At 39.8% G+C, this 27,229-nt stretch overlaps 1 protein-coding gene across 1 annotated transcript; it reads left to right on the top strand.

The window, feature by feature from the left end:
• The first annotated feature begins 6,850 nt into the window (after nt 1-6,850).
• CRLS1 (cardiolipin synthase 1) lies at nt 6,851-26,768 on the top strand. The gene is made up of 7 exons (XM_079719772.1): nt 6,851-7,171; nt 9,970-10,107; nt 14,663-14,792; nt 22,132-22,217; nt 23,134-23,202; nt 24,832-24,923; nt 26,635-26,768. Exons 1-7 carry the CDS (start codon nt 6,866-6,868, stop codon nt 26,720-26,722), a joined length of 909 nt encoding a protein of 302 aa, XP_079575898.1. The 5' UTR covers nt 6,851-6,865; the 3' UTR covers nt 26,723-26,768.
• The last annotated feature ends 461 nt before the right edge of the window (nt 26,769-27,229 follow it).

Genomic DNA, 27,229 nt, shown 5'->3' with positions numbered 1-27,229 from the left:
CAAGGAATGTGGGTGGCCTCTAGAATCTGGGAAAGGCAAGGAAACAGATGCTACCCAGAGCCTCTAGAAAGGACCACAGGCCTGTCAACGCCTTGATTTTAGCCCAGTGAGATCCGTGTTAGACTTCTGACCTTCAGACCTGTAAGATAATAAATTTGTGTTAAGGCACTAAGTTTGTGGTAAGGTGTTGCAATAGCAATAGGACAGTGATACAACATCATATAAAGAGTATTCTAACAAAAGGAGCTGATATCTAGTCATGACACTGAAAACCAGCTGTAAAAAAAAAAGAGGCAAGTCATGCATTTTGTTGTCTCCACTCACTGAATGTTTGGAGAACCTCTCAGTGAAAAAGACTCTTAGCTAACATTTCAGTTGTGGAAGTTTTTCACATTTTGTTATTGACAACTTCACTGTGAGACAGTAAGAAAGATGCCTTTTTTGGCTATAGTTTCTGTATCATCAGAGGTTACCCAAACAGCAGCTGGACTATGAGAGGTTCTCAATGAAGGGTGTGGGATGAAGAACACACCCCTTCACCAAGGTGATGAATAAAGAAGAGTGAGGCACTGAAATTTCTTGGTTGCTAGGTTGACACCTTTAAAAGCTGAGGTGTTATCCCCTTTTCTTCTCTGCTTAATATGTTAAATTAGGGGCCATAGAGAACAAGCACAAGATGTGAATGTGGCAAAGAGCCCATAATACCCCCTGAGCTCTGAACACAGAGGTGTGAGTGAGCATTGCCCACAATGGTTATGACCATGGGGTTGGTGAGTAGGTCTCCTGGGCTATAGAAATCCCTTGAAATTTTACCAAAATTTGTATTGCTTATTTTTTATAGCTTTCATGGGATTATATAGGAAGTCTGCAAAACATTCCATGGAAGATGCTTTTGATCTTTTAGGGGCTGGAGTCCAGACAGCTTGCAATGTAAGCTCTCTGAGAACAGAGACATGTGGGTTCCCTAGAATCTAAACATGAGTGGTATAGAAGAATTTTCTAATTGTGGAAGAAAGGAAATAATATGTTTAGTTTAATTTGCTTCCTGGAAAATGGGCTTGGAATTGACAAAAAATAGAAGAGGTGGCGGTAGCCAAATATCAGAGGGTGGTTTTAGTATCAGAAAACCTATTCCAAACTGTGGCTGATTTGTATACAAGTTGATATACTTCGGTAACAGCCAGTTTTACTAGGTAAAAATCTCAGTTTTAGTGAGTGGGTAAAGACTGAAAAATATTTCAAAAGGGATCTAGCCCTGTATTTTGTTCAAAATATAAGAAGAGTCATAGTTTAACTCAAATTTCACCAAGAAACACAACTGTTTTTTCTACTAGTACTGAACTGCTCAGCCCTACACCACCTTTTCCTAGATATGAACACGTGCTCCAGAATTAAAGTTATTAAACAACCTGATTTATCTGAAAAAAAATTAATGCTGGGAATTCCCTGGTGATCCAGGGGTTAGGACTTGCTGCTTTCACTGCCAGAGCCCGGGGTTCCATTCCTGGTCAGGGAATTAAGCTCCTGCAAGGTGCACAGTACAGCCAAAAAAAAAAAAAAAATTAATGCTGAGTTTTGTGGAGACGTGGTTTCTAAAAATATGAGGACTAACAAACTGTTAAGTTTTCAAGGAATATGAGGTATGTATAGGAAATCAGTAGCTGAAGAATATTTACCACATTCAAAAACACTTTAAAAAACAAAATTCTCAAATTTGTATTCAATTTGCAGATATTATATAACCCCTTTAAAATTAACTAAAGTGCTGAGTATTCTGTGGAGGAAAAAAATTATCTTGTGCTCACATTTGAAGGTTTCTCTCAGAAGTAAACCACTGAAAGAATCCACAGTATTGGTTTAAATTTTTTCCATTGGGGAGGGGGGTGTGAAGGAGGTGTTTATCATCTTTCAAATTCAGTCACTTCTCCTGAAATGGATTGGATAGTTAGATGATAACATTAAAATAGGTCTCTCTAAGCTATAGAAAACAAGATACTTGAATTTTTGACAAGGAGAAATGGAACAAAAAATAAAGCAAGTCATACACTAAATAATGTTAAAAATCCTGCTGTTACTTTAAAAATATTTTACTACTGGGAATTCCCTGGTGGTCCAGTGGTTAGGACTCGGTGCTTTCACTTCTGTGGGACCAGGTTCAATCCCTGGTCAGGGAACTAAGATCCCACAAGCTGTGCGGTGCAGCCAAAAAAAAAAATTTTTTTTTATTACTAAGGGAAAATAGGACAAAAGTATTAAAACCAACTCACTTCCTTGTTTGTAGATAATGCCTGCCTGTGTGACTGTTTTTACTTCCTTTGAAGCTTCCTACAAGAAATGAACCATTTATATGAGTTTTTATAAACTCTTAGCTAAAGACTTGTTCACATATTCTAGTAGCATCAATACTTTCTCAGAAAGGAATAATCAAAGGCTGGCACTAGAAATTGACAAAAAAAGAATTTAGTTTAGATCTCTTAATAATTTAAAGAGCAATCTAAATTATAGAGTTTAGACTCTATAGAGTTCATCTCTGCAGGCCCTGAAGAGCTTGACCCTACCACTAATGCCCTCTCTTGGGTACATGTGTTTCAAATCTAAACCCAATCACTTCATTCCTTCCTGTTTAGACTGTTAGTTCGTGTAGTTATTACAATGGTTTAAACCTGTACCTTATTTGTGTTACTAAGTATTCAAAATACCTTTGGGGTTAGGATGAGTAATTACAGCTCACTCCTACAAAAATTAACTCTCCTTGATTCCTGAGGAGAGAAATAATTTCATTTTCCTGATTTGGCTTTAACTTCCAATTATTATTTATATAAGACCCATCCACTTGCAGAGCTATTTTCTTTGCACTATAATTATTTTCTTCTGGTCCCAGGAAACAGAAAGTGGCTCAAGTTTATTGTATCCCAGATCGAACAACTTAATATAAGTAACAAACACTATACCTTGTTGTATGTCTAATATAAGAAGAGGGTAAACCTATCTCTATGTTTATCAATAGACTATTAACAGAAAATATTAATGAATAGATTTGGGATAGTTTTCTTTTCAAAAAGCTTATGCTGCAAATAGAAGTGACAAGTGGGAAAGAATGAGTGGGTTGCAGAATTTTCGAAAGCCTAAAACCAGGATCCAGGAATCTTTAGCAGAGGTAAGATGTGCCTATATTCAGCACAGCCCGACCTGCACCGCTTTGCAACTAACCAAGGAAAGCCTGAGTGGCGAGACAATACTGCCCTCTAGGGGCAACATTTTTACTTTCACAACTTCCTCAGCAAAGGATCAATCAAAAGATAAGAAGCCATACACAGGGGATTCCCTGGTGGCCCAGTGGTTGGGAATCCGCCTGCCAGTGCAGGGGACACGGGTTCGAGCCCTGGTCCGGAAAGTTCCCACATGTCGTGGAGCAACTGTGTGCCACAGCTGCCATGGGCTGTGTTCCACAACTGCTGAGCCTGTGCTCTGGAGCCTCTGCTCTGGAGCCTGTGAGCCAAAACTACTGAGCCCGCATGCCACAGCTGGTAAGGCCCGTGTGCCTGGAGCCCATGCTCCGCAACAGGAGAGGCCACCACAATGAGATGCCCGCGCACCGCAATGAAGAGTGGGCCCCACTCACCGCAACTAGAGAAAGCCCGCGCGCAGCAACAGAGGCTCAACGCAGCCAAAAATAAATAAATAAGTAAATAAATTTATTTTTTAAAAAAAGCCATACACGGTATAGCTCCATAGCTCCACTGTGACTGCACAGTAGATATTAGTAGCTATTGTTGTTAGCATTTATGCTTTCAAAGAAGTAACTTAAGCACACTGTCAACTGGCTAATTATTCAAGGTTAATTATTTACAATCCTTTCTCTTTTCCTGTTTTGTTCTGTTAGAATTTACATGATTGACTGCAGAAGTTGGGATAAGACACCTGACTAGTTTTTTTAAAAAATAATTCTAATAAAAAGGGTGAAGAGATAAAAATTGGAATTAATTTCAAGCAACAGGCTTATTTATGGATACTTACTTGGATTCTTGTTACAGGCTTACTTTTCCAATTATTTTTTCCTAATTTTGGGAAAAAGTCCAGTGACAGACATTCCCAATCCCTCAGACATATGAGCTGCCCACCTATTTAGTTAATCTTATTGTATAGAAATTAACGTATACAATTTATAAAACAGGGAATTAACTTATTATAAATCAAATACTAACTGTAGAATTTTTAGGTTTCCTCTGCCTCCTGCCCTCCCCTAGCTGAATGTTAGCAAATATGCTTCCTACTATTTAGTATGTGTATCCTAACAGCTTATATCTGGGATTGTTGTTTTACTGGGTTTCTGCATTTTCTCCACCCTTCATCCCAGATTAATCTGTTCATTTGTTTACACCTGTCATGTTCTAGAAAATGAGATCGAAGACTGATAGCTGCATGCTCTCCTGTCTTAAAATGTTAAGGAAATGGTTTGTTGGAACTACTGTTACTTTTTAGTTCTATGAGCTGCCATTGACCTTTAGGCCAAAATGCCAGACACTTAACTGCCCTACTTTATAAAGACTTAGTAGTAATATCAGTAGTCCATAGTAAAGCTGACTTTCTGTATTACATATATATACATATATATAATAGTTTCCTATATTTTATTTTATTAAACATTTTCCAGCTTTATTGAGATCTAATTGACATATAACATTGTGTAAATTTAATATGATGATTTGATACATGTATATATTGGGAATTGTTTACCACAGTAAGGTTAGTTAACACCTCCATCACCGCACATAATTATTTGTGCATGTGTGTATGTGGTGAGAATATTTAAGCTCTACTCTCTGAGCAACTTTGAAATATATAATACAGTACTGTTAACTATAGTCACCATGCTGTATATTAGTGCCCTAGAACTTATAACTGGAAATTTGTACCATTTAACCAACACCTCCCCATTTCCTAGTTTACTATATTTAAAGTGTGAGTTTTGTTTTAGTTGGGGGTTAATTTTTTCTCTAATTTTATATTGAAGTGAGAAGCAGAAGAACGTAATGAAATCACTACACAGACAATAGCCAAAAGTTTTATTTTAAAAATTTACAGTTTAGTATAATGTAATTCCATACACAGAAATATACAAAAATACATACGACTAAAATTGTATTTTAAACAGGAAACCATAAATGATATTTCATGGTTTAATTTCTGTGACTATTTTTTGCCTATGAGCCAAAAGGCTATCTCCAAACAATAAAGCAACTAAGTGAAGAGCTCAGGTGTTATTCTTGATGGCATCATTCTTGATGGCCCTGGATAAAACTAGATTACCATAAATTGATAGTACATAAGTTGAATAAATAATTAAACATTAAACTAGAATTTAGAAAAAACAAGATTACATACCAAAAGGAATAGAAATAAAAACTATCAGAGCAAGAAATGAAAAAAACATGAAGAGAAAAGCAAGTAAGATCATGCCCTCGTAGCAACTATTAGAGGCAGATGCAGCAGGATTGACAGATTATGGAGCACAGAGAAGAAAAAATCCCAAGAGACAATGAGAAAGTGTCCTAAATTAGGAGAAGGTGGAAAGAGGGAGTAAACGCAGGTCCCTGAGTGGAAGGGGTAAGAAACTGAAATACTGCCCACTCCGCCTTGACAGGATTATCCAGAAAGTCTATGTATCAGTTGTAGGTATTTGATTCCAATATCATTGTTTTTTAAAAGAATTATCCTTTTTACATTGCTAGTACAAACACTTAATTTTTCTCTCAATATCAGCATTTCAATATGTGTGTAAGAAGTTGAAGATTTCTTCTGATAAATACTCAGCTCTACAATGACGTTCAGGTTCAATTGATCTTTCCTAAGCTACCTGAACTAAGTTTAAGATCAACTTCAATGTGGGTCTGTCATCACAGACACGGCTGAGGGGGATGTTGCAGAGGCCACAAGAACCATTCAAATTCACTCTGACATAGACTCTACAAGAAAACAGGTCTGTAACATTGCAATATTAATAAATATTAATAACAATATAGCAATAATCAATATAATTTATTACTTCTATATTAATCATTAATGTATAAAATTTGTCAGTTAATTAACGATGAGCTGATTCTTATTTTGGATATTCCTCTAATAAGCACGTTTTTTAACCTCTCTAAGCCTACATTTCCTTATCTGTAAAAGTAAGATACTAATGGAACCCATCCTAGAGTTGCTGGGAAGATTAAACGGGATGATGCACTCTAGCCTGGCTACAGTAAACACTTTTTTCAGGTAAACGATCAGTAATTGCTAGTACTGACATTTTCTAACATCCATATTTTGGGGCATATGCAACGCTCAAAAGAGGGAAAAGAACAGAGAGCTGGCATTAAATACTTCCTCTGTATCAGACATTTTAGAAATACGTGAAACTCTCGCGATTGTGCCCCAGAGCCGCGCACACCTCGGGTTTCCGGCAGGGGGGCGAGATGTCTCCCGCCCTCTCCCGGCCACAGCGGTCGCGCAGTAGTCCTGCCCTGCGCATTCCTCTCCTCGCCTCCCCACGGAGCCCAGATCCCGCCTGTAGGCAGACTGCGGCGCCGCGCCGGACCGCTACCCGGCAGCCCACTGGACCTAACGGCACGTGACTCCCGCCGCCGCCGCCGCCGGCGCTGGGAAGGCCAGCGGCGACGGTGTCGCAAAAGCGTCGCGACGGCTTCCGTTCTTGGCGGCCCAGACCACTGGTATAACCGAACGTGCTGAGGCTTGAGAACCAGTATGGAGGCTGTCGAGGTTCTCCGGTGTTGCTGGGGTTCGATGGGGAAGCTACTCGCCGGTGCCCCGGGCTGCTGAGCTCTCGCCGCCTGCGTCCCCGCGGCTCGCCCGCAGGGCCATGCTGGCCTCGCGGGTGGCGCGCACCTCGTGGGGTGCCTTGCGCGTAGCCGTGTGGGCGCCGGGAGCGCGGCCGGGCAAGGGGCGCGCCCGCGGGGCCTTGTTGCCGCCAGTGCCATGCTGCCTGGGGTGCCTGGCGGAGCGCTGGTGGCTGCGCCCGGCTGCGCTCGGTCTGCGGCTGCCTGGGGCCAGCCCGCGGGCCCACTGCTCGGGCGCGGGGAAGGCAGCCCCCGGGTCCGCAGCGGAAGAGGACGCCGCCACCAAGGCCCGGGGCGGCCGGTGGGGCCCGGCGAGCGCCGCCAGCCTGGTACGTACCGAGGAGAAGGCGGAGGGGCGACTCTGGGTCGGGGTCGACTGCTCCGGCGGGGCTCGGTCCCGGACGTAAATAACGTGCCGTGGCCGGTGAGGTCCGATGCTTCCGTTTCAGAACTTTTAAAGCGTTCCCCGAAGAGAAGTTATGGGCAGATCATTCGGTCGGGGTGAGTGTCAGGGGTACCAGCCGCATCCTCCTTCTGTCTCGGTGTTCAAGTTAGAACCCTCCCCTTCCCGTCTATCCGCACCGGTAGCTGGACGCGCCTCTGGATATTGCATTGGTAAAAATAGCCTTCACCTGTCTTATTAAAAGCCCATTTTAAATTTTTTGAAGCGAATCCCCAATGTTTAGGGCAAGTGTCTGGGCGTCTTCAGAAAGATATACAGGCCTTTCTGTTTGCTTGTGCAGGTTTGGTTAACTATCATTTGACCTTTGGTAACTTTACATATTGTAGGATGAAGGATAGCTAAGTAATTTAAATCGTAATTAAAAGATCCTTTAACCTTTAATTATAGAAAAAGATTAAATCTCTCTTCCTGAGGTAACGGAGGAAAATATTTGTCTGCTTACCTGTTGAAATACTGACCAAACAGAAGACATGAGAGCATGAGTGTGGGAGAGCTTTTGACGTCATGTAGCAAGACTCATGCAATTATTACATCTTCAATTGTTATGTCTTCAGTGGGCCCCTGTGCTGCTTTCATCAGTTGTACAGCATGGGTTGGGGTGGCCACATCCTGGCAGGGGTCTCAGCTACATTAATAGCTAGAGCATGTTGGGGTTTGAATGAATGCTGGATGCTTTGAGGTTGCCATATCCTGGTTGAAGTCCTTCCCAGAACGGCAGTAGTTGGTCCAGTATGCCACAGGTTATCTGGTTGGGTAATCTGAGATTAGATCTCTTAATTTTAATTTAGAAACGTTTATGAATTTAATGGTTAGAAATTGAGATATTTTATTTTAACTGAAATATTTTATGTGGAGCTAAAAGGAATCTCTTTCATTGTTCCAAGAACATTCAGTCTGGTTTATTAATTCACCAAATGAAATGATCTGGCTGTTTACAACTGTGTCTTTAATTTTTCCCCATGGGCCTCTCTGAGTTTAATTTTGGGCCTCTGTATTCTGACCTTTTGCTTTGTTTTTCCTTTCAATCATGAACTGTACCTCCCCACCCCCCTCAATGAGTCACTGTAATGCTGGATCAGTATTTGACTTACTCTGTATCGCAGTATGGTCAACAGACTTATCTTTTTTCTCTGGACTCTGAAACACTTGGACCTTTGAACTTGAATTTGGAATATGTTCCAAGAATGATTCCATTTAATTGATATAATGTGGATTAGTTCAACAGAAGGTCCTTGAGTAGAGGTTTGGAGTGCTGCTTGTTTGGTGATTGTTTCCTGGAGAATTTGAATTTTTCTGTAGCTTTAGTGACAGTATTCTGCCACTGGGCCCCAATAACTCCATTATTCCTTCAAACTGAGGTGAACATTTCTTGCTGGGTTCTGTTTATAAACACAGACTTAGTATCTTTAGAGAACTGGCTTTTCTTACAGAATGGTTGAAGGTATTTTAAAAGAGATATTTAGAAGTGGAAATTGTCACTTTTTAAAAAAATCAAAATTAAGGTTCAGGCAAATAGGTTACTGATTAATAAAGAGGTTAAGTAGGGTTATCTTGTGAGGAGATAGTCCCATGGGGTGGAGCTGGCAGTCTTGACTCAGTGGAGAAAAAAAATCCAGCCTTTAGGGAATGACATTTTCTCTGTATTATTTCTGTACCCTGTTTTGTGCAGTGTATCTTAGTTCCACTAGGCTGAGGCTTTTTAAAGTTGAAATACCCTCTCATGAAACAGACTTTGGCAAGGAAGGAATGGTTTTCAGAGCACCTGCCGAGGTGCCCTTTTGTTGGTGCCAACTTCAAACACCTTGGCTCCAAATGAAGTTTCAAGGAATCATAAAGCCCCCACAGGGGAGCTGTGAAAGCGCCCTCAGCTTCTGGTTGGGGATCTTAACATTTCTGTGGCTATTTTGAACAAATTTACAAAATCTCTTTATTTCCTAAGTATCTCAATACCTTTTCCTTGTTCCATTTTCTTCTAGCAGTTCTCCAGTTTAGTGATGAGGTTATGGAATTAAATGGTTTTTTTTCCTCTTCATTCGTATCTCCAACACTGTGTATGGCATTTAGCATTCTTTTGATGGGTATGTGTAGAGGAGTGAGGAGAGGTTATTTGCAATAAATGTTTTTTAGCCAAAATGCCCATGGTTGATAATTCGGCTTTTTTCTGACACTTTCTAGACCGTTTGTCTACTTGAAGTATAAGATCTTCCTGAAGATCTTTTTTAAAATTTTGTATAATGGGAAAGTAATTCTTTTTTTAAAAAAAATTTTATTGAATATAGTTGATTTACAATGTTGTTGAATTTTCACTTTTAAAAGCAGTATGTTTTTAGTTTTGAATTCTGATGGTGAAGTAATACATTAAAGGCTTGACTTATATGATAGATAATACATGTTTATTCCTTCTCTCTTTAGTGAGAAAACCTACTCTATATACAGCCAACATTTTAGTCTGTGTTTGGGTATATGACATATCTTCATCTTCTGCATTCTTAACAGTTTTAGATGTGTGTAAAAAGAACAGAATGGATTTTAAAACTGAAAGTACTAATTTTAAGGTTTATTTAGCTTCTAACCTTTAAGTTGATGGAGTGTATTTTTCCAATGTATATAGTTATTTAAAGTATGAATTTATAGTATTTAAATTTTGTTGTCTTTATGTTTCAGTATGAAAACCCATGGACAATCCCAAATATGTTGTCAATGACGAGAATTGGCTTGGCCCCAGTTTTGGGCTATTTGATTATTGAAGAAGATTTTAATATTGCACTAGGAGTTTTTGCCTTAGCTGGGCTAACTGATTTGGTAAGTTGTACCGGCACTCCCCCTGTTTTGCTCCCCTTCTAAATCCCAGGGTCTCTACTACACTGAAATAGCACAGCCTCAGTCTGCTTTTCTTTGGAAGGAAATCCTCAAGATGAATTTCACCTATAGGACTTTGTGTAAAGGCTTGTCTTTAACATCTATGTGGGACTCTGTTATTCTTTATATGATCTAAGGAAGGAAGTGGAGGTTGTAGGGAGGCATGGGAGAGGGAGCTTTTTACTCTTGGTTTTTAACTTCTTCATAAAAGAAAAAACCTTAGAAATTCTCAAAGGGCCAAGTACTTGCTTTAGGGATAGAAATAAAGGAGAGAAGCTGTGAGACTTTTTTTCTACTTACATAGTAGAGAGAAATATCTGATCTGCAACAACAGTTGGTTTTACTGGTGGAGAGGGAAACAGTGGGCCAGTTGTTGTGACCAGGGAGCTTGCAGAGGCCAGATCTCTGCTCAGGTTTATGCTGGCAGGAGGCCATAGGCACCCCACAGATTTGGTCCTTGATTCCTTCTCTACACCCCTCTGACCACCTTCCAGAAGACCCTGCCCTACGTGGGCATTAGACATCCTTCCTTCTTCCACTCTCCGAGCAGATGGACCAAGGAGAAAAGAGCACCTTGACACCACTGTGTCAGTTTATAGGGAGGGAAAGATTTATTCAGGTTGTCTCCAATTAGAACTTGGAAAATAATTTTCTAACAGAAAGCCTCACTATGTGTTATATAGGCTTTTGTGGACTGGCCAGTCATCATCATATGTGACATTATTTGTATTTATCACCCACCCTGTTGCATAAAGGATTTGAAATGGCTTGTAAAACTACATGTCCTGCAAAAACACAGTTGAAGGAAGTGGGGAAAAGGTAGAGGAAAGATTTTAAATCAGGACAAAAGCATGTAGAAATAGACATTGTGTATATAAATTGTATATTCTTGTACAAGGCTGGTCTGAGATCCAAGTGAGCACCCAGACAAGCAATAACAATTTGGTGCCTCTTTAAACTGATGTATGTTTGAAAAGCTTTGCTCAGTATTCAGTGAGAATAAAGAGAAACTAATTTTCTGTTAATAAAAGTCACATAGCATCTTTCTTTGTAACATCAGCTATTCCCTTTGAGGTTCATAGAAACAAAATTACACCTGCCCAGTAGCATTGTTGAGCAATACAAAATGAGCTGAAGATTCTGCAGGATAAATAATGAGGGCTTTTGCAATGTTATATGGCATTTCCAAATATGCATCAAATACAGTTTCTTGAAGTGGTTACCACCTCTTTTTCCCGAGTTTAGCTCCTGTTTGTCACAACTTCTCCTCATTCTCAAAATCTCTTCTTTTGTGAAGCCTGAAGCCCTCCCCTTATTAATATGGTCTCCAAGTCTGTCAAAGGCCATTATATTGATAATGGAATTTTTTTTTCGTAATAGGCAAGATCTTTTTCAGTTACTGGATTTGCTCTTTTTTGGTTTGTAGATTTTTTTAGTTGCCACATGAGATTGCAATATTCATCGAATGGAAGAGGTCTCATTTACACTTTTCTAAATATGTTAGACAATGTGTACGGAAACCTGAGTTAACTGGCATCATATTACATTTACTTCATGTAGGTTTTGATGCCTCTAGAATGGCTGCTGGGCAGATGGCTGTACTCATGGAGGGTTTAAGTAGGGGAATGTTGTATATGGGAAATGGATTACAGGAATGCAAGAATAGAAGCAGAGAGGCTGGTTATGAGGCTTATAGTAATCTAGGGAAGAGGGTTGGGAAATATGTTTTGAAGACAGAGTTGATATGTTAATGGATTGGATATGTGGGGTGAGAGAAAGGAATTAAATAGGAGTGCTAGGCTGTTACTTTTTTTTTTTCCTTTTCAACAAGCAGATACATGGAGGTTTACATTTTCTGTGATGGTCAACACTCAGGGTAGGACAGGGTTTGTGGGAAAAGAGTTGTTATGCCTGTTCAGATAGAGGTAACATTGGGTAGTTGAATACAGTAGTTTTGAGTTGGAGGAAATCATGGTTAGAGATAGATTTAAGAGTTATCATCATATAGATGGTCAAGTCTGGATGAAATCATCTAGGCTATGGTAAAAGAAGAGAAGAGGTCAGAGAAAAGAACAATAATGGAGCAATGGAGAAGGAGCCAAAAAAGGACACTGAGAAGGAATAGCTGGTGAGAAAGAAAGAAAATTGGGCAATAAGGTGTCCCAGATGTTAAGTGAAGAAAATGCTTCAATTGTGTTGGGGTCAAGTAAGCTAAGAGTGTAGAATTCACTGGTGACTTTTATGAGTACAGTCTCTAGAGGGTGGGGCAGTCAAAATGGCTTGGCGAGCATACATGAGGTGGTGATGACAATAGATGTCACATTGAGGAAGTTTTGCTTCATAGGGGAATAGAGAGATAGTCAAGGAAGGGTAGTTTATAAAGAGATACATACTGGGGAAATTTTTGTTGTTAATTAACTAATTAATTAAATGACTGGGTAGGAAGAGAAAGATTGATGTTGTAGGGGAGGTGGGAGAAACTCAGAAGGTAAGAGGACCTGGGATCAGGGACCGCAGAGAGAATGTGCATGGATGCTAGTAGGTGGTGGATTTGGAGGTGGGAATACAAGGGAGGGCTGACAATCTGTTTCTGTTTTTTGAGCAAATATAGACATGGTCATGAGCTAGAGAGAGAGGGTTTGGGAGGGATGAGCAGACTATGAATAGAGAAGGTAAGCACAGTAAGCAGGTGTAGGTTTGCCAGGCAGTATTGAGTGCCCACAGGAGATTTGTGGTCATGAAAAAGTGAGATCAATCAGCCCATTTATGTGTTTTTCTTGATCAGTGTTCAGCTGCTTGGGTGCAGGCCTGGAGTACATGATAGCTGTATTTAAGCAGGGTTGAGGGAGAGTGGAGTAGGGAGTTATAGAGGTTTACAAAGAAGAGATGATGTTGATGACCTTGGAATCCAGTGTGGGTAGAGGAACGATGAGGACAAGAGGGTGATGATGGTGAAAAAATGGGAGGTTAAGTTCCCTGAGATCAGAAACTGAACTGACACCTGAATCTTCCAAGGCCCCAACTCCCAGTTCTAGGCACTTTCTGTTAGTGTTACCTGTAGTATACTTAAGAAAATAGATTTTTTCAGTTGAGGTAGTAATAGCTAGTAACTGCTTTTTTTGAGGATTTACTAAGCGCTGGGTGCTAAACAAGTATTAATCACATTATGTACTGAGACAGCCCACCCTGCGAGGTAGGTAGCCTTATCTCTGTTTTACAGATGAGGAAACTGAGGCTTAGGCCAAATAACTTGCCCAGAGTCACACAGTTAAGTGAGTGGGAGAGCCAGTGCTTGAACCACTTATGCTCTGCTGCGAAGAGTAAGTTCTTAACCATTGTCCTGTACGACTGCTCTAAGTCATTGGAATACTTGAGATATGGAGGACTTATTTATACTTTAAAATGTACCATGTTAAATTATGTCTAGATTAATTTGATCTTTTTCCTTGGAACTAAGACTGGAAAATTCAAATATTTGTTGAAGTTTGAAGTTAAATAAAATGAGTAAAAGCCAGGGTAGGGACTTGGAAAGCCATAAAATATCTGCCTCGTTTAATGAAAATAGGCAGTACTTGGTTTCAGTCAATTTTGTGGCCCCAGGGTGGCCAGATCTTCCCATTTCTCAAGTGAGCCTGGAGATCTGGATTTTTTGAGTTAAGACTTTGAATGTTTAAATATTGGCAACTAATTTATAGTTAGCAGGTCAAACAAAACCAGCCTGCAGGCCTCTTTGGCCCCCTGATAACCCAAGTACGACCTCAGCTTTAAAATATAATTTGTTTCCAAGAGTAGTGAATAAGTAATTTTCATATCAAAAATTCTAAGTAGGCCAGGTACAGAGGACTGAGTTTTGTATTCAAATACAGGTCATGCAATACAGTCAGACATGGAATTAACAGTGGCACTAGATAAACAATATTGATAATAACAGTTAAAATAGAATAAAATAAAAATAATAACAGCTAAAACATAGGGAGTTGGGTCATATTATAGAAAAGTAGGTAGGAATGGAAGTTAGAAAATCCCGCAGTTAGACGGTAGTCCTTGCAAGTAAAAGCAGCAATTTTGGCTGTAGTGAAATAGCCCAGGGCTCAAGGGGCGGGGCATGGGAGGGGTGGGTTGGGGTGAGGTGACTAGTCCATGCTCTGTCAGTCCTACTTTCTTTGAGTTTTATTTGGGTTCTTTACATCTCTAAATTTGTGTCTGGGTTCATCCCACAAAGGGGCATTGTGAAAACATTGCAAAATAGCTGAAGGCCTTGAGAAAGAAAAGGGAAAATTTTTTTTTCTGTAGAAAAGTGAAATCATTTTCTGACCAGTTGGTAATTTAAAAGCTAAGTGTATACCAGTAAAACAGAAGGTTTGGGGGTAAGAGACAGAAGAGGTTTTATCTACATTTTATGCAAGTATAGCTGTTATTCTGGTATCTCTTAACCTTCAAGATATCTACTCTGTACCTATTATGACATTTATTAAAAAAAAAAAAATTCTATTTTCAGTTGGATGGATTTATTGCTCGCAACTGGGCCAGTCAAAAATCAGCTTTGGGAAGTGCTCTTGATCCACTTGCTGATAAAATACTTATCAGTATCTTATATGTTAGCTTGACCTATGCAGATCTTATTCCAGGTAAGAACGCGTCATGCGTACTTTTAAATAGTACAGGGAAGAATCACATTTATCAGCTTAGGATTTCTCTTGATTGAGAGACAAATAATTTTTGTTCCAAAAATATGTTTTCAACTTTAAAGTGTTTCCCTCAATTTAAACTATTGAACTGTTTTGCTTGCCAAGCTATTTGTTTTACTTTAGAATTTATGACCTTGTATATACTATAGAATGCATTGTTTTCTTAGTAAAATTGTTTAAAATTAAAATTGAGCAAATATTTCAAAAAAATTGAGCTAATTCATATTATCCTAGAATCTTTTGAAACTATTATTTTCTTAGTGCCTAGCTTTTGAAAGCAATTTAAAGTTTTCCTAAGTCTTATTATTTATTAAGTACAATTTAATAAGTGAGAGCTCTGAAATCCTAAAGATGTCTATAAAATTTCACATTGTTATTATTATTACTTAGATGGTATTACGCAATTTTAAATTATACACGTAGTTTGTACATTGTCTGAATACTCTTTTTTTTTTAATTAATTATTTTTGGCTGCGTTGGGTCTTCGTTGCTGCGTGCGGGCTTTCTCTAGTTGTGGTGAGCGGGGGCTACTCTTTGTTGTGGTGTGCGGGCTTCTCATTGCGGTGACTTCTCTTGTTGGGGAGCATGGGCTCTAGGTGCATGGGCTTCAGTAGTTGTGGCTCGTGGGCTCTAGAGTGCAGGCTCAGTAGTGGTGGTGCACGGGCTTAGTTGCTCCACGGCATGTGGGATCTTACCAGACCAGGGCTGGAACCCATGTCCCCTGCATTGGCAGGTGGATTCTCAACCACTGCACCACCAGGGAAGCCCCTGAATACTCCTTGTAACAAAATTTTATGATCTTTTGTATTTTGTATGTGCTTTTTTGGTTGTTCATTTTCTACTTCAGCTGTGTTTCTCAGTTTTTAATCCTTTGGTTCAGATTAAACTGTTTGTTTCCAAGAGTTAGAATCTGAGAACAAAGAAGCTGGTACTTGGTCCTTCAATACCATGTTATTACTGACATTTGATAGGAAGAAGTTTAGTGGCATTTCAGCCTAGTATAGTCTCCCAATCTAGAGATTCTTTTTCTCCTCTACCTTTAGGCTTTTTAAAAAAAAAAAAAAAATTATTTATTTATTTTTATTTTTGGCTGTGTTGGGTCTTCGTTGCTGTGCGCGGGCTTTCTCTAGTTGAGGCAAGCGGGGGCTACTCTTCCTTGCAGTGTGGGGGCTTCTCATTGCGGTGGTTTCTCTTGCTGTGGGGCACGAGCTCTAGAGCGCAGGCTCAGTAGTTGTGGCGCATGGGCTTAGTTGCTCCACGGCATGTGGGATCTTCCCTGATCAGGACTCGAACCCGTGTCCCCTGAATTCCCCTGCAAGCGAATTCTCTTTTTTTTTTTTTTTTGTTTTGCGGTACACGGGCCTCTCACTCTTGTGGCCTCTCCCATTGCGGAGCACAGGCTCTGGATGCGCAGGCTCAGCAGCCATGGCTCACGGACCCAGACGTTTCGCGGCATGTGGGATCTTCCTGGGCTGGGGCACGAACCCGTGTCCCCTGCATCGGCAGGCAGACTCTCAACCACTGCGCCACCAGGGAAGCCCTGATTTTGCTTTTATTCTTGAAGGATATTTTTGTTGGGTATAGAATTCTGGGCTGGTAGTTAATTTCCTTTCAGTACATTTAAAGTACCATGCAATTGTCTACTCACTTCCATTGTTGGTAATAAGAAATTGTTAACCCATTTCTTTTTCAAAGGTACTTTTACTCTGTCTGCTTTTAAGATTTCCTCTTTGTCTTTGGTTTTCCATAGTTTCACAATATTTGGTGTGATTTTCTTTTTTATTTATCCTGCTCGTGATTTGTTGGGCTTTCTGTGGATTGATATCTTTAATCAGTTCTAGAAAATTCTGAGCCACAATCTTCAGGTATTGTTGTTTGTGTTTCTCCTTCTTTTGGGGCTGCAGTTTACCTCTGTTAGATTTCACTGTATCCTTTAAGTGTCTCAGCCTCTTTTCTGCATGATACCTCATTTTATCTTTCTGCACTCCATTCTAGGTGATTACTAATGAAGCTTGCTCTTTCATTTCACTAATTCTCTCTTCAGCTGTGCCAAATTCATTTAAGTCTTCTATTATATTTTTTAGTTATAAAATTTCTATTTCATTCTTCTTCAAACTTAGTAAATCATCTTTTATAGTTTGCAGTTCCCTGCTGAAATTTTCAATCTTTATTTTTATATCCCTTTGAACATAGTAAGCTTTAGTTGTTTTATAAACATTGATAATTCTGAAATATCTTTTGAGGGTCTCTTTCATGTGTCTGTTTCTATTGATTCTTACTCATGGTATCTTATGTCTTTGGTTATTTTTGACTGTTTAGACACTGTACTAATATTAAAAAAATAATTTGGAGGAATATCTTGATGTGTAGGATGATGGCATCACTCTCCAGAGGAAATTTTTTGTTCAGTTCTGCCAGGTATCTAGGCATGCTAACAGTCTGGGACCACCTAGATGACCAGATGATAAGACATGCTTTTTTAAGGCTTAGTTTGCCTGGGGCCATCTCCTCTCCCAACCCTGTGGGAATCGTTGTTTAGATCCCAGCTTAAAGCTAGGAGGTGGTTTGTCACTGCCCAACCTGAGGGCTCTGGGCTTTGACTACTGTCCCCCCCGCCCGTTAAGGCTGCCAAAACCCCTATTCAGCTTTGTGGCTTACTTCCCTTGGGTCAGGGACAGTGGCTTTGAGTGGCTTTGAGTGCCTAGGCTTATTTTCCTGAGTTCTTATTCTGATACTTTCTTAGCATCTTACAAGCTTTTCACTTTCAAGATTTTTTTGTTTAATGTTCTTCTTTAATTGTCTTAGCAGGAGAATTATTACCTACTCAGATATTAATGGAGCTGAACCTGAGGATCTTTTCATTTACCTATAGGTCTGAAATTTTACAATGTTAAATGTTGTAGATCCTACTAGAGTTTGTAGTAAATCTTTCTTCCATTGTGCTGGGTACTAAGAAGGCCCCTTCAGTCTGAAAACTCATCCATCAGTTCTGAACATTTTTCCCTAGGTTCTTTTCTTACTGGAAACCCTTTTTGTTCTCTCTCTGGGAGATTTCCCCAACTTTGTCATTTACCCCTTCTACTGACATTTTAGTTAATTTATTTATTTAATTTAAAAAATTGGTTTTTGGCTGTGCCACGTGGCATGTGGGATCTTAGTTCCCTGACCAGGGATTGAACCCTCAATCCCTGTAGTGGAAGTGTGCAATCTTAACCACTGGATTGCCAAGGAAGTCCTTCGATTGACATTTTTATTGCTATCATTTTTAATTTCCAAGAGGAAATAAAGAGCTCTTGTTCTGTATGTTCTTTAAAAACAAAACAAGGGAGGGCTTCCCTGGTGGCGCAGTGGTTGAGAGTCCGCCTGACGATGCAGGGGACACGGGTTCGTGCCCCGGTCCGGGAAGATCCCGCATGCCGCAGAGCGGCTGGGCCCGTGAGCCATGGCCGCTGAGCCTGCGCGTCCAGAGCCTGTGCTCCGCAACAGGAGAGGCCACAGCAGTGAGAGGCCCACGTACTGAAAAAAAAAAAAAAAAAGGGGCTTCCCTGGTGGTGCAGTGGTTAAGAATCTGCCCGCCAATGCAAGGGACACGGGTTTGAGCCCTGGCCTGGGAAGATCCCACATGCCGCGGAGCAACTAAGCCTGTGCACCACAGCTACTGAGCCTGCGCTCAAGAGCCTACAAGCCACAACTACTGAGCCCACGTGCCACAACTACTGAAGCCTGTGCGCCTAGAGTCCATGCTCCACAACAAGAGAATCCACTGCAATGAGAAGCCTGCACACTGCAACGAAGAGTAGCCTCTGCTCGCCGCAACTAGAGAAAGCCCGCGCACAGCAGTGACGACCCAACACAGCCAAAAAATAAATAAATAAAATAAATAGGGCTTCCCTGGTGGCACAGTGATTGAGAGTCCGCCTGCTGATGCAGGGGACACGGGTTCGTGCCCCGGTCCAGGAGGATCCCACATGCCGCGGAGTGGCTGGGCCTGTGAGCCATGGCCACTGAGCCTGCGCGTCCGGAGCCTGTGCTCCACAACGGGAGAGGCCACAACAGTGAGAGGCCCGCGTACCGCAAAACAAAAAAAACAAAACAAAAACAAACAAACAAACAACAAAAAAAATAAATATTTAAAAAATGTCTTTTTCTTCATAGGTGAGTATCATCATTTCAGGACATCTTCTGTCCATCTGTTTTTGTGTGTGTGTGTGGGGGGGTGGTTTTAAACCCCTATATTGTATCTATTTCTTTTCTTCTTCTTCTTTTTTTTTTCTGTTTGTTTTGGTCTCTCTTTCATGATGGAGACTTTGCTAAATTGTCTGGTGATCCTTGGCTGCTTACTTCATAAATGTTTAACTGGGTGCTCCCTGGGCATTGGTGGAATTTGTTGGGTGGTATACTACCCTCTATCTAGGGTGAACAGGCAGTGAGAGACCAGCATGGCCCTGAATTCTCAGTACTTTTAGGTCTATTCTGTAGGTAAGAGCTCTCCATTTGCTCCTTAGAGAATGCAGAGGTCCTGGTTTAGAGATTAACATGTAGAACAAGGGTTGGCAGACTTTTTCTGTAAAGGCCAGAATGGTAAATATTTCCGACTTTATGGGCCACGTGGTCTTTGTTGTAACTACTCAAGTCTGCTATTGTAGTGTGAAAACAGCCGTAGAAAATATATAACAAATGACTATGGCTGTGTGTTAACTTTATTATTTTCAATGCAATAATGTATGCTATTGATAGTGATCACTTCTACTATGTAAAAGTGACTTGATTTTATTATTTCCCTTTAACACTAATACATTTGCCCATGATATACTTCTTTGTTGCAGAAACTGTATTTCAGACAGTTAGCAAATAGAGAGGAAAACCTTGGAGCACTCCCTGACACATTTTACACCTCCCTAACACACTATCATACTGTAATAGACAAAGGAAAGCTGCTTTAGCCCTGGAAGAAAAGGGAAAGGAGGGCCAGGAGAGAAGGCAGGAACAGTTAGAAGGTTCAAAAGCCAGGGAACTGGACAAAATTGCCCCCCAAATCACAGTAAGAGCCTCTATGTATACAGGCTCTCAGTTGGCAGAGGCTTTAGAGATCACCTGGTGCAGCCTGGTCCCAGTCTGGCTGTGCTTGTGAACCCCCAGGGAGCATTCACCTTTGCTTTTATGAAGCTTTCACGAGGTGATTCTGTGATGAGTAGTCAGTTTGGGGAACACTGGATTTTGTAAACAGTCCTGTCTTCCACCAGACTGTTAACAGATGGTAAACTGAGCCCAGAGATGCATTCTGCAGTAGTACTGACTAACTGGTGACCTTGGCCAGGTTTTATAATCTGCCTGAGGCTTGTTTTCAATATTTGTAAAATGGGGTAATGATGGTTCACATATCATGGAGTTGATATGTAGATTAAATGACATAATATGTATAAAATACTTAAATGGCACCAGATGCCCAATAAATGGTAATTTTAGTAGTTAATAGAACTAGAGCCCAAGGCTTTGCAGTGTATTGAATTGCCTCATCTGTTCTTCTGCAGAAACCTTATTTAGAATTGAATTATATTCTTTTTCCCCTGTGGTGATGAACTACAATAACAGGTGTTTATTTTCCTCTAGTTGTGTTTACTGTATATAATTCACATGAGTTTGCTGCATTTTAAAATCTGATTTAAAAATAAATCTGATTGTTATTTGATTTTGCCAGCTGATTATTACTATAGAAAAGTTTGGTTTACAGGCACAAAAACCCTCCTAAAAATCATGACTGCCTTGTTCTGTTACTTGGTTCATACAGCCGAGTCGTCTTTGTGCTCCAAATGCCATGACTTGAGTGGATAAGCATTCTCTCTTTGGAATCGTCTTGTCATTGAGTACTAGGCCAGGGATCAACACTTACATCACAGCCACAACCAGCAGAGATTTAAATTTTAAATCTGTAATTAATTAGTGAGATTTTTCATAAGTTTCTGAACCAATAGAGGACCCTAAGTATAGCCTTAAAAGTAATTCACAAAGAGCTGTTTGAAAGTATTATAGAAGGGATGTGCATGATTCTTTTATTTTAGTAATTGAAACAATTTGAACTGAGTGTTAGCCTCAAGATTTTTTCCTTTTTAAAAAATATTTTTTTCTAATAACATGGTTAAAACTTCCTTCAACGTGGAAGGATGTAAAATGAAACAGGACCTCTGCCCTCCCATTCTCATTCGACAAGGGAGCAGGAGTTCCTTGGGTATCCACTTAAAATGTCCTTCTGCTGGCACTGGGACCGTCCTGTAGGATCTTAGGAATAATGAGAAAACTATCAACAAGTTGAATTCATGTTTAACTAGAATTCATTGAATGAATGAGCAGAAGAAAAAATAGCAATTGCCTGGATAGGAACTGGCCAGGCAAAAATGAAGATATTTTGGTTCTCCACAAGTGGTACACATAGCAAATTTTACTGTTCATAAAATAATCTACAATGCAGAAGCAAGCCGTTAGAGTTCTTGAAAGTCAGAAGGGCTTGAGTTGGGACTTCCCTGGTGGCACAGTGGCTAAGAATCCACCTGCCAATGCAGGGGACACGGGTTTGAGCCCTGGTCCCAGGAGATCCCACGTGCCACGGAGCAACTAAGCCCATGCGCCACAACTACTGAGCCTGTGCTCTAGAGCCAGCGAGCCACAACTACCGAGCCCACGTGCCTAGAGCCCGTGCTCCACAACAAGAGAATCCACTGCAGTGAGAAGCCTGTGCACCACAACAAAGAGTAGCCCCCTGCTCGCCGCAACTAGAGAAAGCCCACGTGAGCAACGAAGACCCAACGCAGCCAAAAATAAATAAATTTATTTAAAAAAAAAAAAAAAAAGAATGCCTTGAGTCCCGGCATCCTTTCTAACCTTTTTACCATCTCATTCCATGTAATTATAGTGAGCTTGGTGATCTTTTTTCTAAATTTACAAAGCTGGGAAGTAACAAAGGGCTGAGTAGAGCTGACACTGATAACTGCAATTTAAAAACGTATGCAAGGAAAAAAAAATACAGAAAGGGGTGAGAGGATCAACATTCTGAAATGTGACTTTAAAAGCCATAGTCTGTCTTTCACCTTGTTTTGAAGGCAAGTTAAAAAAGAATATAAAAATCAGTGGTTCACTGTAAGGACCCTAAACAGGCATCAATAAGTGTTTATTTTAAAATTTTTGCTTAGGTGAAACACCAGTTTATGGTAAGGCTTCATTGTATGTATAATGTCTTAATAATTTTCAAAATCCTAATCAAAATTATTTTATATTTGGTTTTCAGTTCCACTTACTTATATGATAATTTCAAGAGATGTAATGTTGATTGCTGCTGTTTTTTATGTCAGATATCGAACTCTTCCAACGCCGGTGAGTTTGTTTCAAAAAAATGTTCTTTAAGTATTACTTGTAACTTAAGACAAAAGAAAAAAATCACTATGGTGTACTGAATTTCACTTTATGGGAATAATTTATGACAATTATGTATTCAGTCCATTTACTAGGAATTTAAAGAAAACAGACATAACTGTCACCTTGCTATTTGAATCACCCATTATGGTAGCTGTTCAGTGAACATATGAATAATCAGTTTTTTAAAAGGATGTTTTTGTTATAAGTCAAAATTGTTTTAGTTGATAGTCCATAAAACTCAGGCCAGCTAGCCCCATCCCTAGCAGCAATCTCTGTTAGGAGTGTTTTATATAACTAAGCACCCTTCCCTGTCTTAATTTAGCTTCTACTATGGATTATCTAGAACTAGTTTTTAAAATCACAGTTTTATGAGCATGGAGTGGTTTGTTTGCACATTTGTTCATTGGTTCTATAAATATTTGAGCACATAAGCATAGCATAGCTTATAACCACCTCATGAACATAACAACCTCATCTTTTGATTCCCAGTCCAGTGAAAATGGCAGTATTTTATTCATCTTGGTTCTTTTTAGCCTATAAAGAAAATAGTGATGAGGGAGATTTGTTGAGTCTATTTAGTAGAACGACATAGTTAAGCAGACTTTATGATAGTTATTGTGTTAGTAATTTATAGAAATTGAGAAATCTATAAATTAAAAAAATCGTATTTTCAGTAAACTGTAGGTGATTTATGAAGAATGTAGATGTTGCTCATATAGTATAATAAAAGAAGATGCAGATAAAGGGTTTATCTAGCATATAGCCAGGCATGTGTTATACACTCAGTAACTGTTACATATAATAACAAAATATTTATTTTAAACTTGAATGATGAATAAACTTTTTTTTTTTTTTTTTTTTTGTCCTCTGCCAGAGAACACTTTCTAAGTATTTCAATCCTTGTTATGCCACTGCTAGGTTAAAGCCAACCTTCATCAGCAAGGTAAGAGACACCCAGAATCCTTTTAAGTTAAAAACCGTTGAGGATTTTTATTATGATGACTATAAACCTCAGTCTGGAGCAGCTGAAAATGAGACACATTTTAATGCATTGACCATAGAGAATAGAGAGTGGGGTCATTAATCCAGTTCTTTTGTCCTCCAGGCTTTCTGGATCTTTAGTATATATGTTGTGTTTTGTGTTGGTGGTGTAAGAATTTAAGTCTCCAAATGAGGTATTAGGGCCACCACTTAGGGGAGGTGGAGAAAATGGAAATGTAATTGCATATTGACACAAAGAGTATGAAAACTCCTTTCTGGTTTCACTACCCACCCCTCCCTGTAGTGAAAACCATATAACAAGGTCCTTTCATTTGCAAGATCGATTGTTAACATGGAAAGGGATAGGAGAAAGTTTTATTCACTAATAAACAACTCCTACTCTTAGTTGTCCATCTGTTTTCCTGAGCCCTCTTCAGGATAATAACTGTATGCCAGTCTTTGCACATAGAGAGGACACTATTAATGCCTCTGAAGGCACATTTGTTTTACTAGTAGCCTTGGTAAGTTTGCTGTAATTATTCTTTTGCTCCATGCCTTGTGACAGAGGTTTAACAGGTTAGGGATGCTGATCATCTTTGGGACAGCGGGATGATTACTCTTAAATTCACCCCAGAGACTCCCTGGGGTAAATTTTTACCTACAAATATGCATTATTTATTTATTTATCTATCTATCTATCTATTTATTTTACCTATTTATTTTTGTGACTTACATATGTATCAAGTACAGTAATTGGAGTATAGCACTGTACAGAAGGTGGCTTAAAGAGGTACCAGGGACAAATGCCTCAATTCCTTGGGCTTGCAGAGAGTTCTCCAGACAATTTTTATTACTTACTTTTAAAACGGAGTGGAATCCTTGTAATTTGGCTGCAGAATGGATGAGAGAACATAGTTGCTTCTCTAGACACATCACCCACGGATTCATACATCACCCGCTTCCCCAGAATGCTTCTCTCAATGAGTACAGGAAGTCTCCAGTGGTTTTGCTGTCTTCCTTTTCTCCACCACGCTGTCTTTTAGGGTAGGGAAACCTACTCATTTCTGAACTTAGAGCCTCTCTCATGGAGATCAGTGCATTTCAATTTTCTAACCTCATAGGTTTGACAGGTGGTAGGCAAGTGAAAGGAGCATTGAACGGAGTACCGGGAAATCTGGGTTCTGGGTTTGGATCTGTAACCTGCTATGACTGCAGGCAAGTCACTTAACTCATTACCTTTTTACCTGTGAAGAATAGCTTCATTATTTCCATATTCACAGGGCTGTTTTAAGAGGCAACTGAGAAAAAGGCAAAGAACTTCGCAACATTATTGAATTGCCATGGAAATTCAAGATAGTGGTGTTTTCTGATAGTTGCTCTTCCCCTCACTATATAGGGCAGCTGTGGAGACAGATGGGCCCGTTAGTGAAGTTTAGCCTTTTGTGTGAATGCCAGCTTCTTTGGCAGGGATATTACAACATCAAGCATGCTGAGGGTCTGTTGTGTTACACTGTGATGGGTTATGCCTTTCTCTCGTGAGCTTGAAACATGATTGGGTTGGCACTGTTCATTTATGACTTCTTATTTTTAGGTTAACACAGCAGTCCAGTTAATCTTGGTGGCAGCTTCTTTGGCAGCTCCGGTTTTCAATTATGCTGACAGCATTTATCTTCAGATCCTGTGGTGAGCTCAACTTAGACTTACTCTCTGAGAATGTCAACAAAATGGCTTATTGTGACAATCCTAGAATTACTTTGTTCTTAATCATGTTTATTAAGCACTGGGTAAAGCTGTGGGCTATATTTTTTGATGGATACCATTTTTAAGAAGCTCACTATCAAGTGTAGGATATAGAAGTTATAGGGGGTTTCATGCAAGTTAGAAGGGATGAGACAGGAGGAGAGAAAAATACTTCTAGGTAGGAAGAAGAGGGAAAGCTTCAGGGAAGAAGTGGCATTTGAGCCATGAGGTCTAGGTGGAGAGAGACTGAGGGGAGGCCATTCTGCTGAGGGGCAGACCCTGAGCAAAGTCAGACGTGCAGGAGAGTGGATAAGGGGAAAGTGCACCCAGCCTAGTGAAGGGGGCGGAGTGGGAGAGAAACTTGGAGAAAGGAGTTTGAGCTTTATTAAGGTTATGTATAGCCTTGAAAATGTGTCACATTCATACTTTATGCCACACTGATACTAAAGCACTGTATTTTGACTCTACTTTTAACTCGATAATTAAAACATTTCTTGGTGCAGTCTGAGCCAGAAAATAGTTGGTTAACTAAAGTCATTTAAGCTAAAAAGCTTTAAAAATGATACACACACTAGACATTTTATTTTCTAAAATATATAATCGTACAATTCATTCTGATTTGTCCTACGTCTTCTGATAAAGGCCCAATGCCTTTTCTTTGATTATAGGCTCATCAGTGGGATTTTTTTCTTTCTTGCAAAAAACTGCATCCATAATACAACCTCTCTGATTTTCATGTTCTGCTTCTTTTAAAGTGATACAAGAATGTAAGACATTTATGAAGCAGAGTATAGAAACTTTCTAGATTTTTACCATTTTCTCTAGTATTTTAACAATTACATTGTCTACTTACTTTGACAGTAATTTTTAGCAACTCGCCATGATATCAAGCCTTTCCAAAACCTTCAGCTTAGTTCTCAGAAATAGTGACTCTTCCTACCTGTATGTTTCATTATGTGTGAATTTAGGATATCAAACTGGCATAAACAGTTTTGGGATCAAACAGAGTCTTGATGAGCCTACACCTCACCTGGTGGAAACAGAAGCACATGTGTGCACCAAAAAGGAATGTGTTGGCTGCAAGCACTCAGCAAGCCCTAAGTGTCACTCGTGTCATTTCAAAGAGAATCTGATTAATCTGATTCTCCTTAATTTTAAGGAAATATCAATAAAGAAAGATGAATTTTATTTAAAATGACTCAGATATTAGAATTCCCAAGATCTGTAAGAAATAGCTTCTAAAACTAACACTCTAAGCAGCATGGAACAGTGGGAGGAGCACAAGGGCTCTAGAGTTGGAACCAAGCCAGACTCATAGTTCTGTGGCCCTGAGCAAGCTCTCTGGGGCACTGTTTCCTCTGTAAGATGAGGTTGCTGTGAAAATAAAACAACCTAGAATAATGTCTGGGTAAAAAAATGACAATTGCTATTATTATTTTTTTCAGACTGATTAACTAGATTAATTCTGTTTGACATTACTGATTCAAATGAAGTCTTAAAGAAAAGCAGTATATTTAAATTCTTGTTAAAAAATAATTACACCAACACAGGCTTTTTTACTTTGAAACAACTCTTTTAAATGTATTCTTTATGATTCTTATAGTTAGCATTTTTTAAGAGTTTAGACTAAATTTTATCTTTCCTTCCATAAAAGGTGTCTTACAGCTTTTACCACAGCTGCATCAGCTTACAGTTATTATCATTATGGTCGGAAAACTGTTCAGGTGATAAAAGGCAGATGAAAGTCATCCATCATCATTAGCAAGGAAGCAATGTACATCATCGGCGGCAGGGCCAGTGGAAATCTATGGGAGTTTCCTTTTTTGGTGTTCAGCTTGAAAAAGGACTTGTCAGAACAAACCATGTCATCAAAATTTAAGTAATATGCATTGAAAATAAGCTTGATCATGGGCATATGCAGAATTTCCAGTGTATTTTTATTTTTTTTTATTTTTTATTTTTTTTTTTTTTTGTGGTACGCGGGCCTCTCACTGTTGTGGCCTCTCCCGTTGCGGAGCACAGGCTCCGGATGCACAGGCTCAGCAGCCATGGCTCACGGGCCCAGCCGCTCCGCGGTATATGGGATCCTCCCAGACCGGGGCACGAACCCGTATCCCCTGCATCGGCAGGCGGACTCTCAACCACTGCGCCACCAGGGAGGCCCCCAGTGTATTTTTAAATACAAGTAAAACTATAATTTAGATTTTTTTTTTTTTTTTTTTGGCGGTGCGCGGGCCTCTCACTGCTGT

The sequence above is a fragment of the Hyperoodon ampullatus genome (genome assembly GCF_949752795.1).
Source record: "Hyperoodon ampullatus genome assembly, chromosome: 14".
In the NCBI taxonomy this organism is placed as follows: domain Eukaryota; kingdom Metazoa; phylum Chordata; class Mammalia; order Artiodactyla; family Ziphiidae; genus Hyperoodon; species Hyperoodon ampullatus.
Note: the sequence above shows the minus strand (reverse complement) of the source record. Positions and strands in the feature narration are given on the sequence as shown.

Coding starts and splice junctions, on each gene's coding strand:
- CRLS1 (XM_079719772.1), top strand. CDS start 6,866: ATGCTGGCCTCGCGGGTGGCGCGCACCTCGTGGGGTGCCTTGCGCGTA. Junction 23,203..24,831: donor AGCCAACCTTCATCAGCAAG/GTAAGAGACACC, acceptor TCTTATTTTTAG/GTTAACACAGCAGTCCAGTT. Junction 24,924..26,634: donor ATTTATCTTCAGATCCTGTG/GTGAGCTCAACT, acceptor CTTCCATAAAAG/GTGTCTTACAGCTTTTACCA.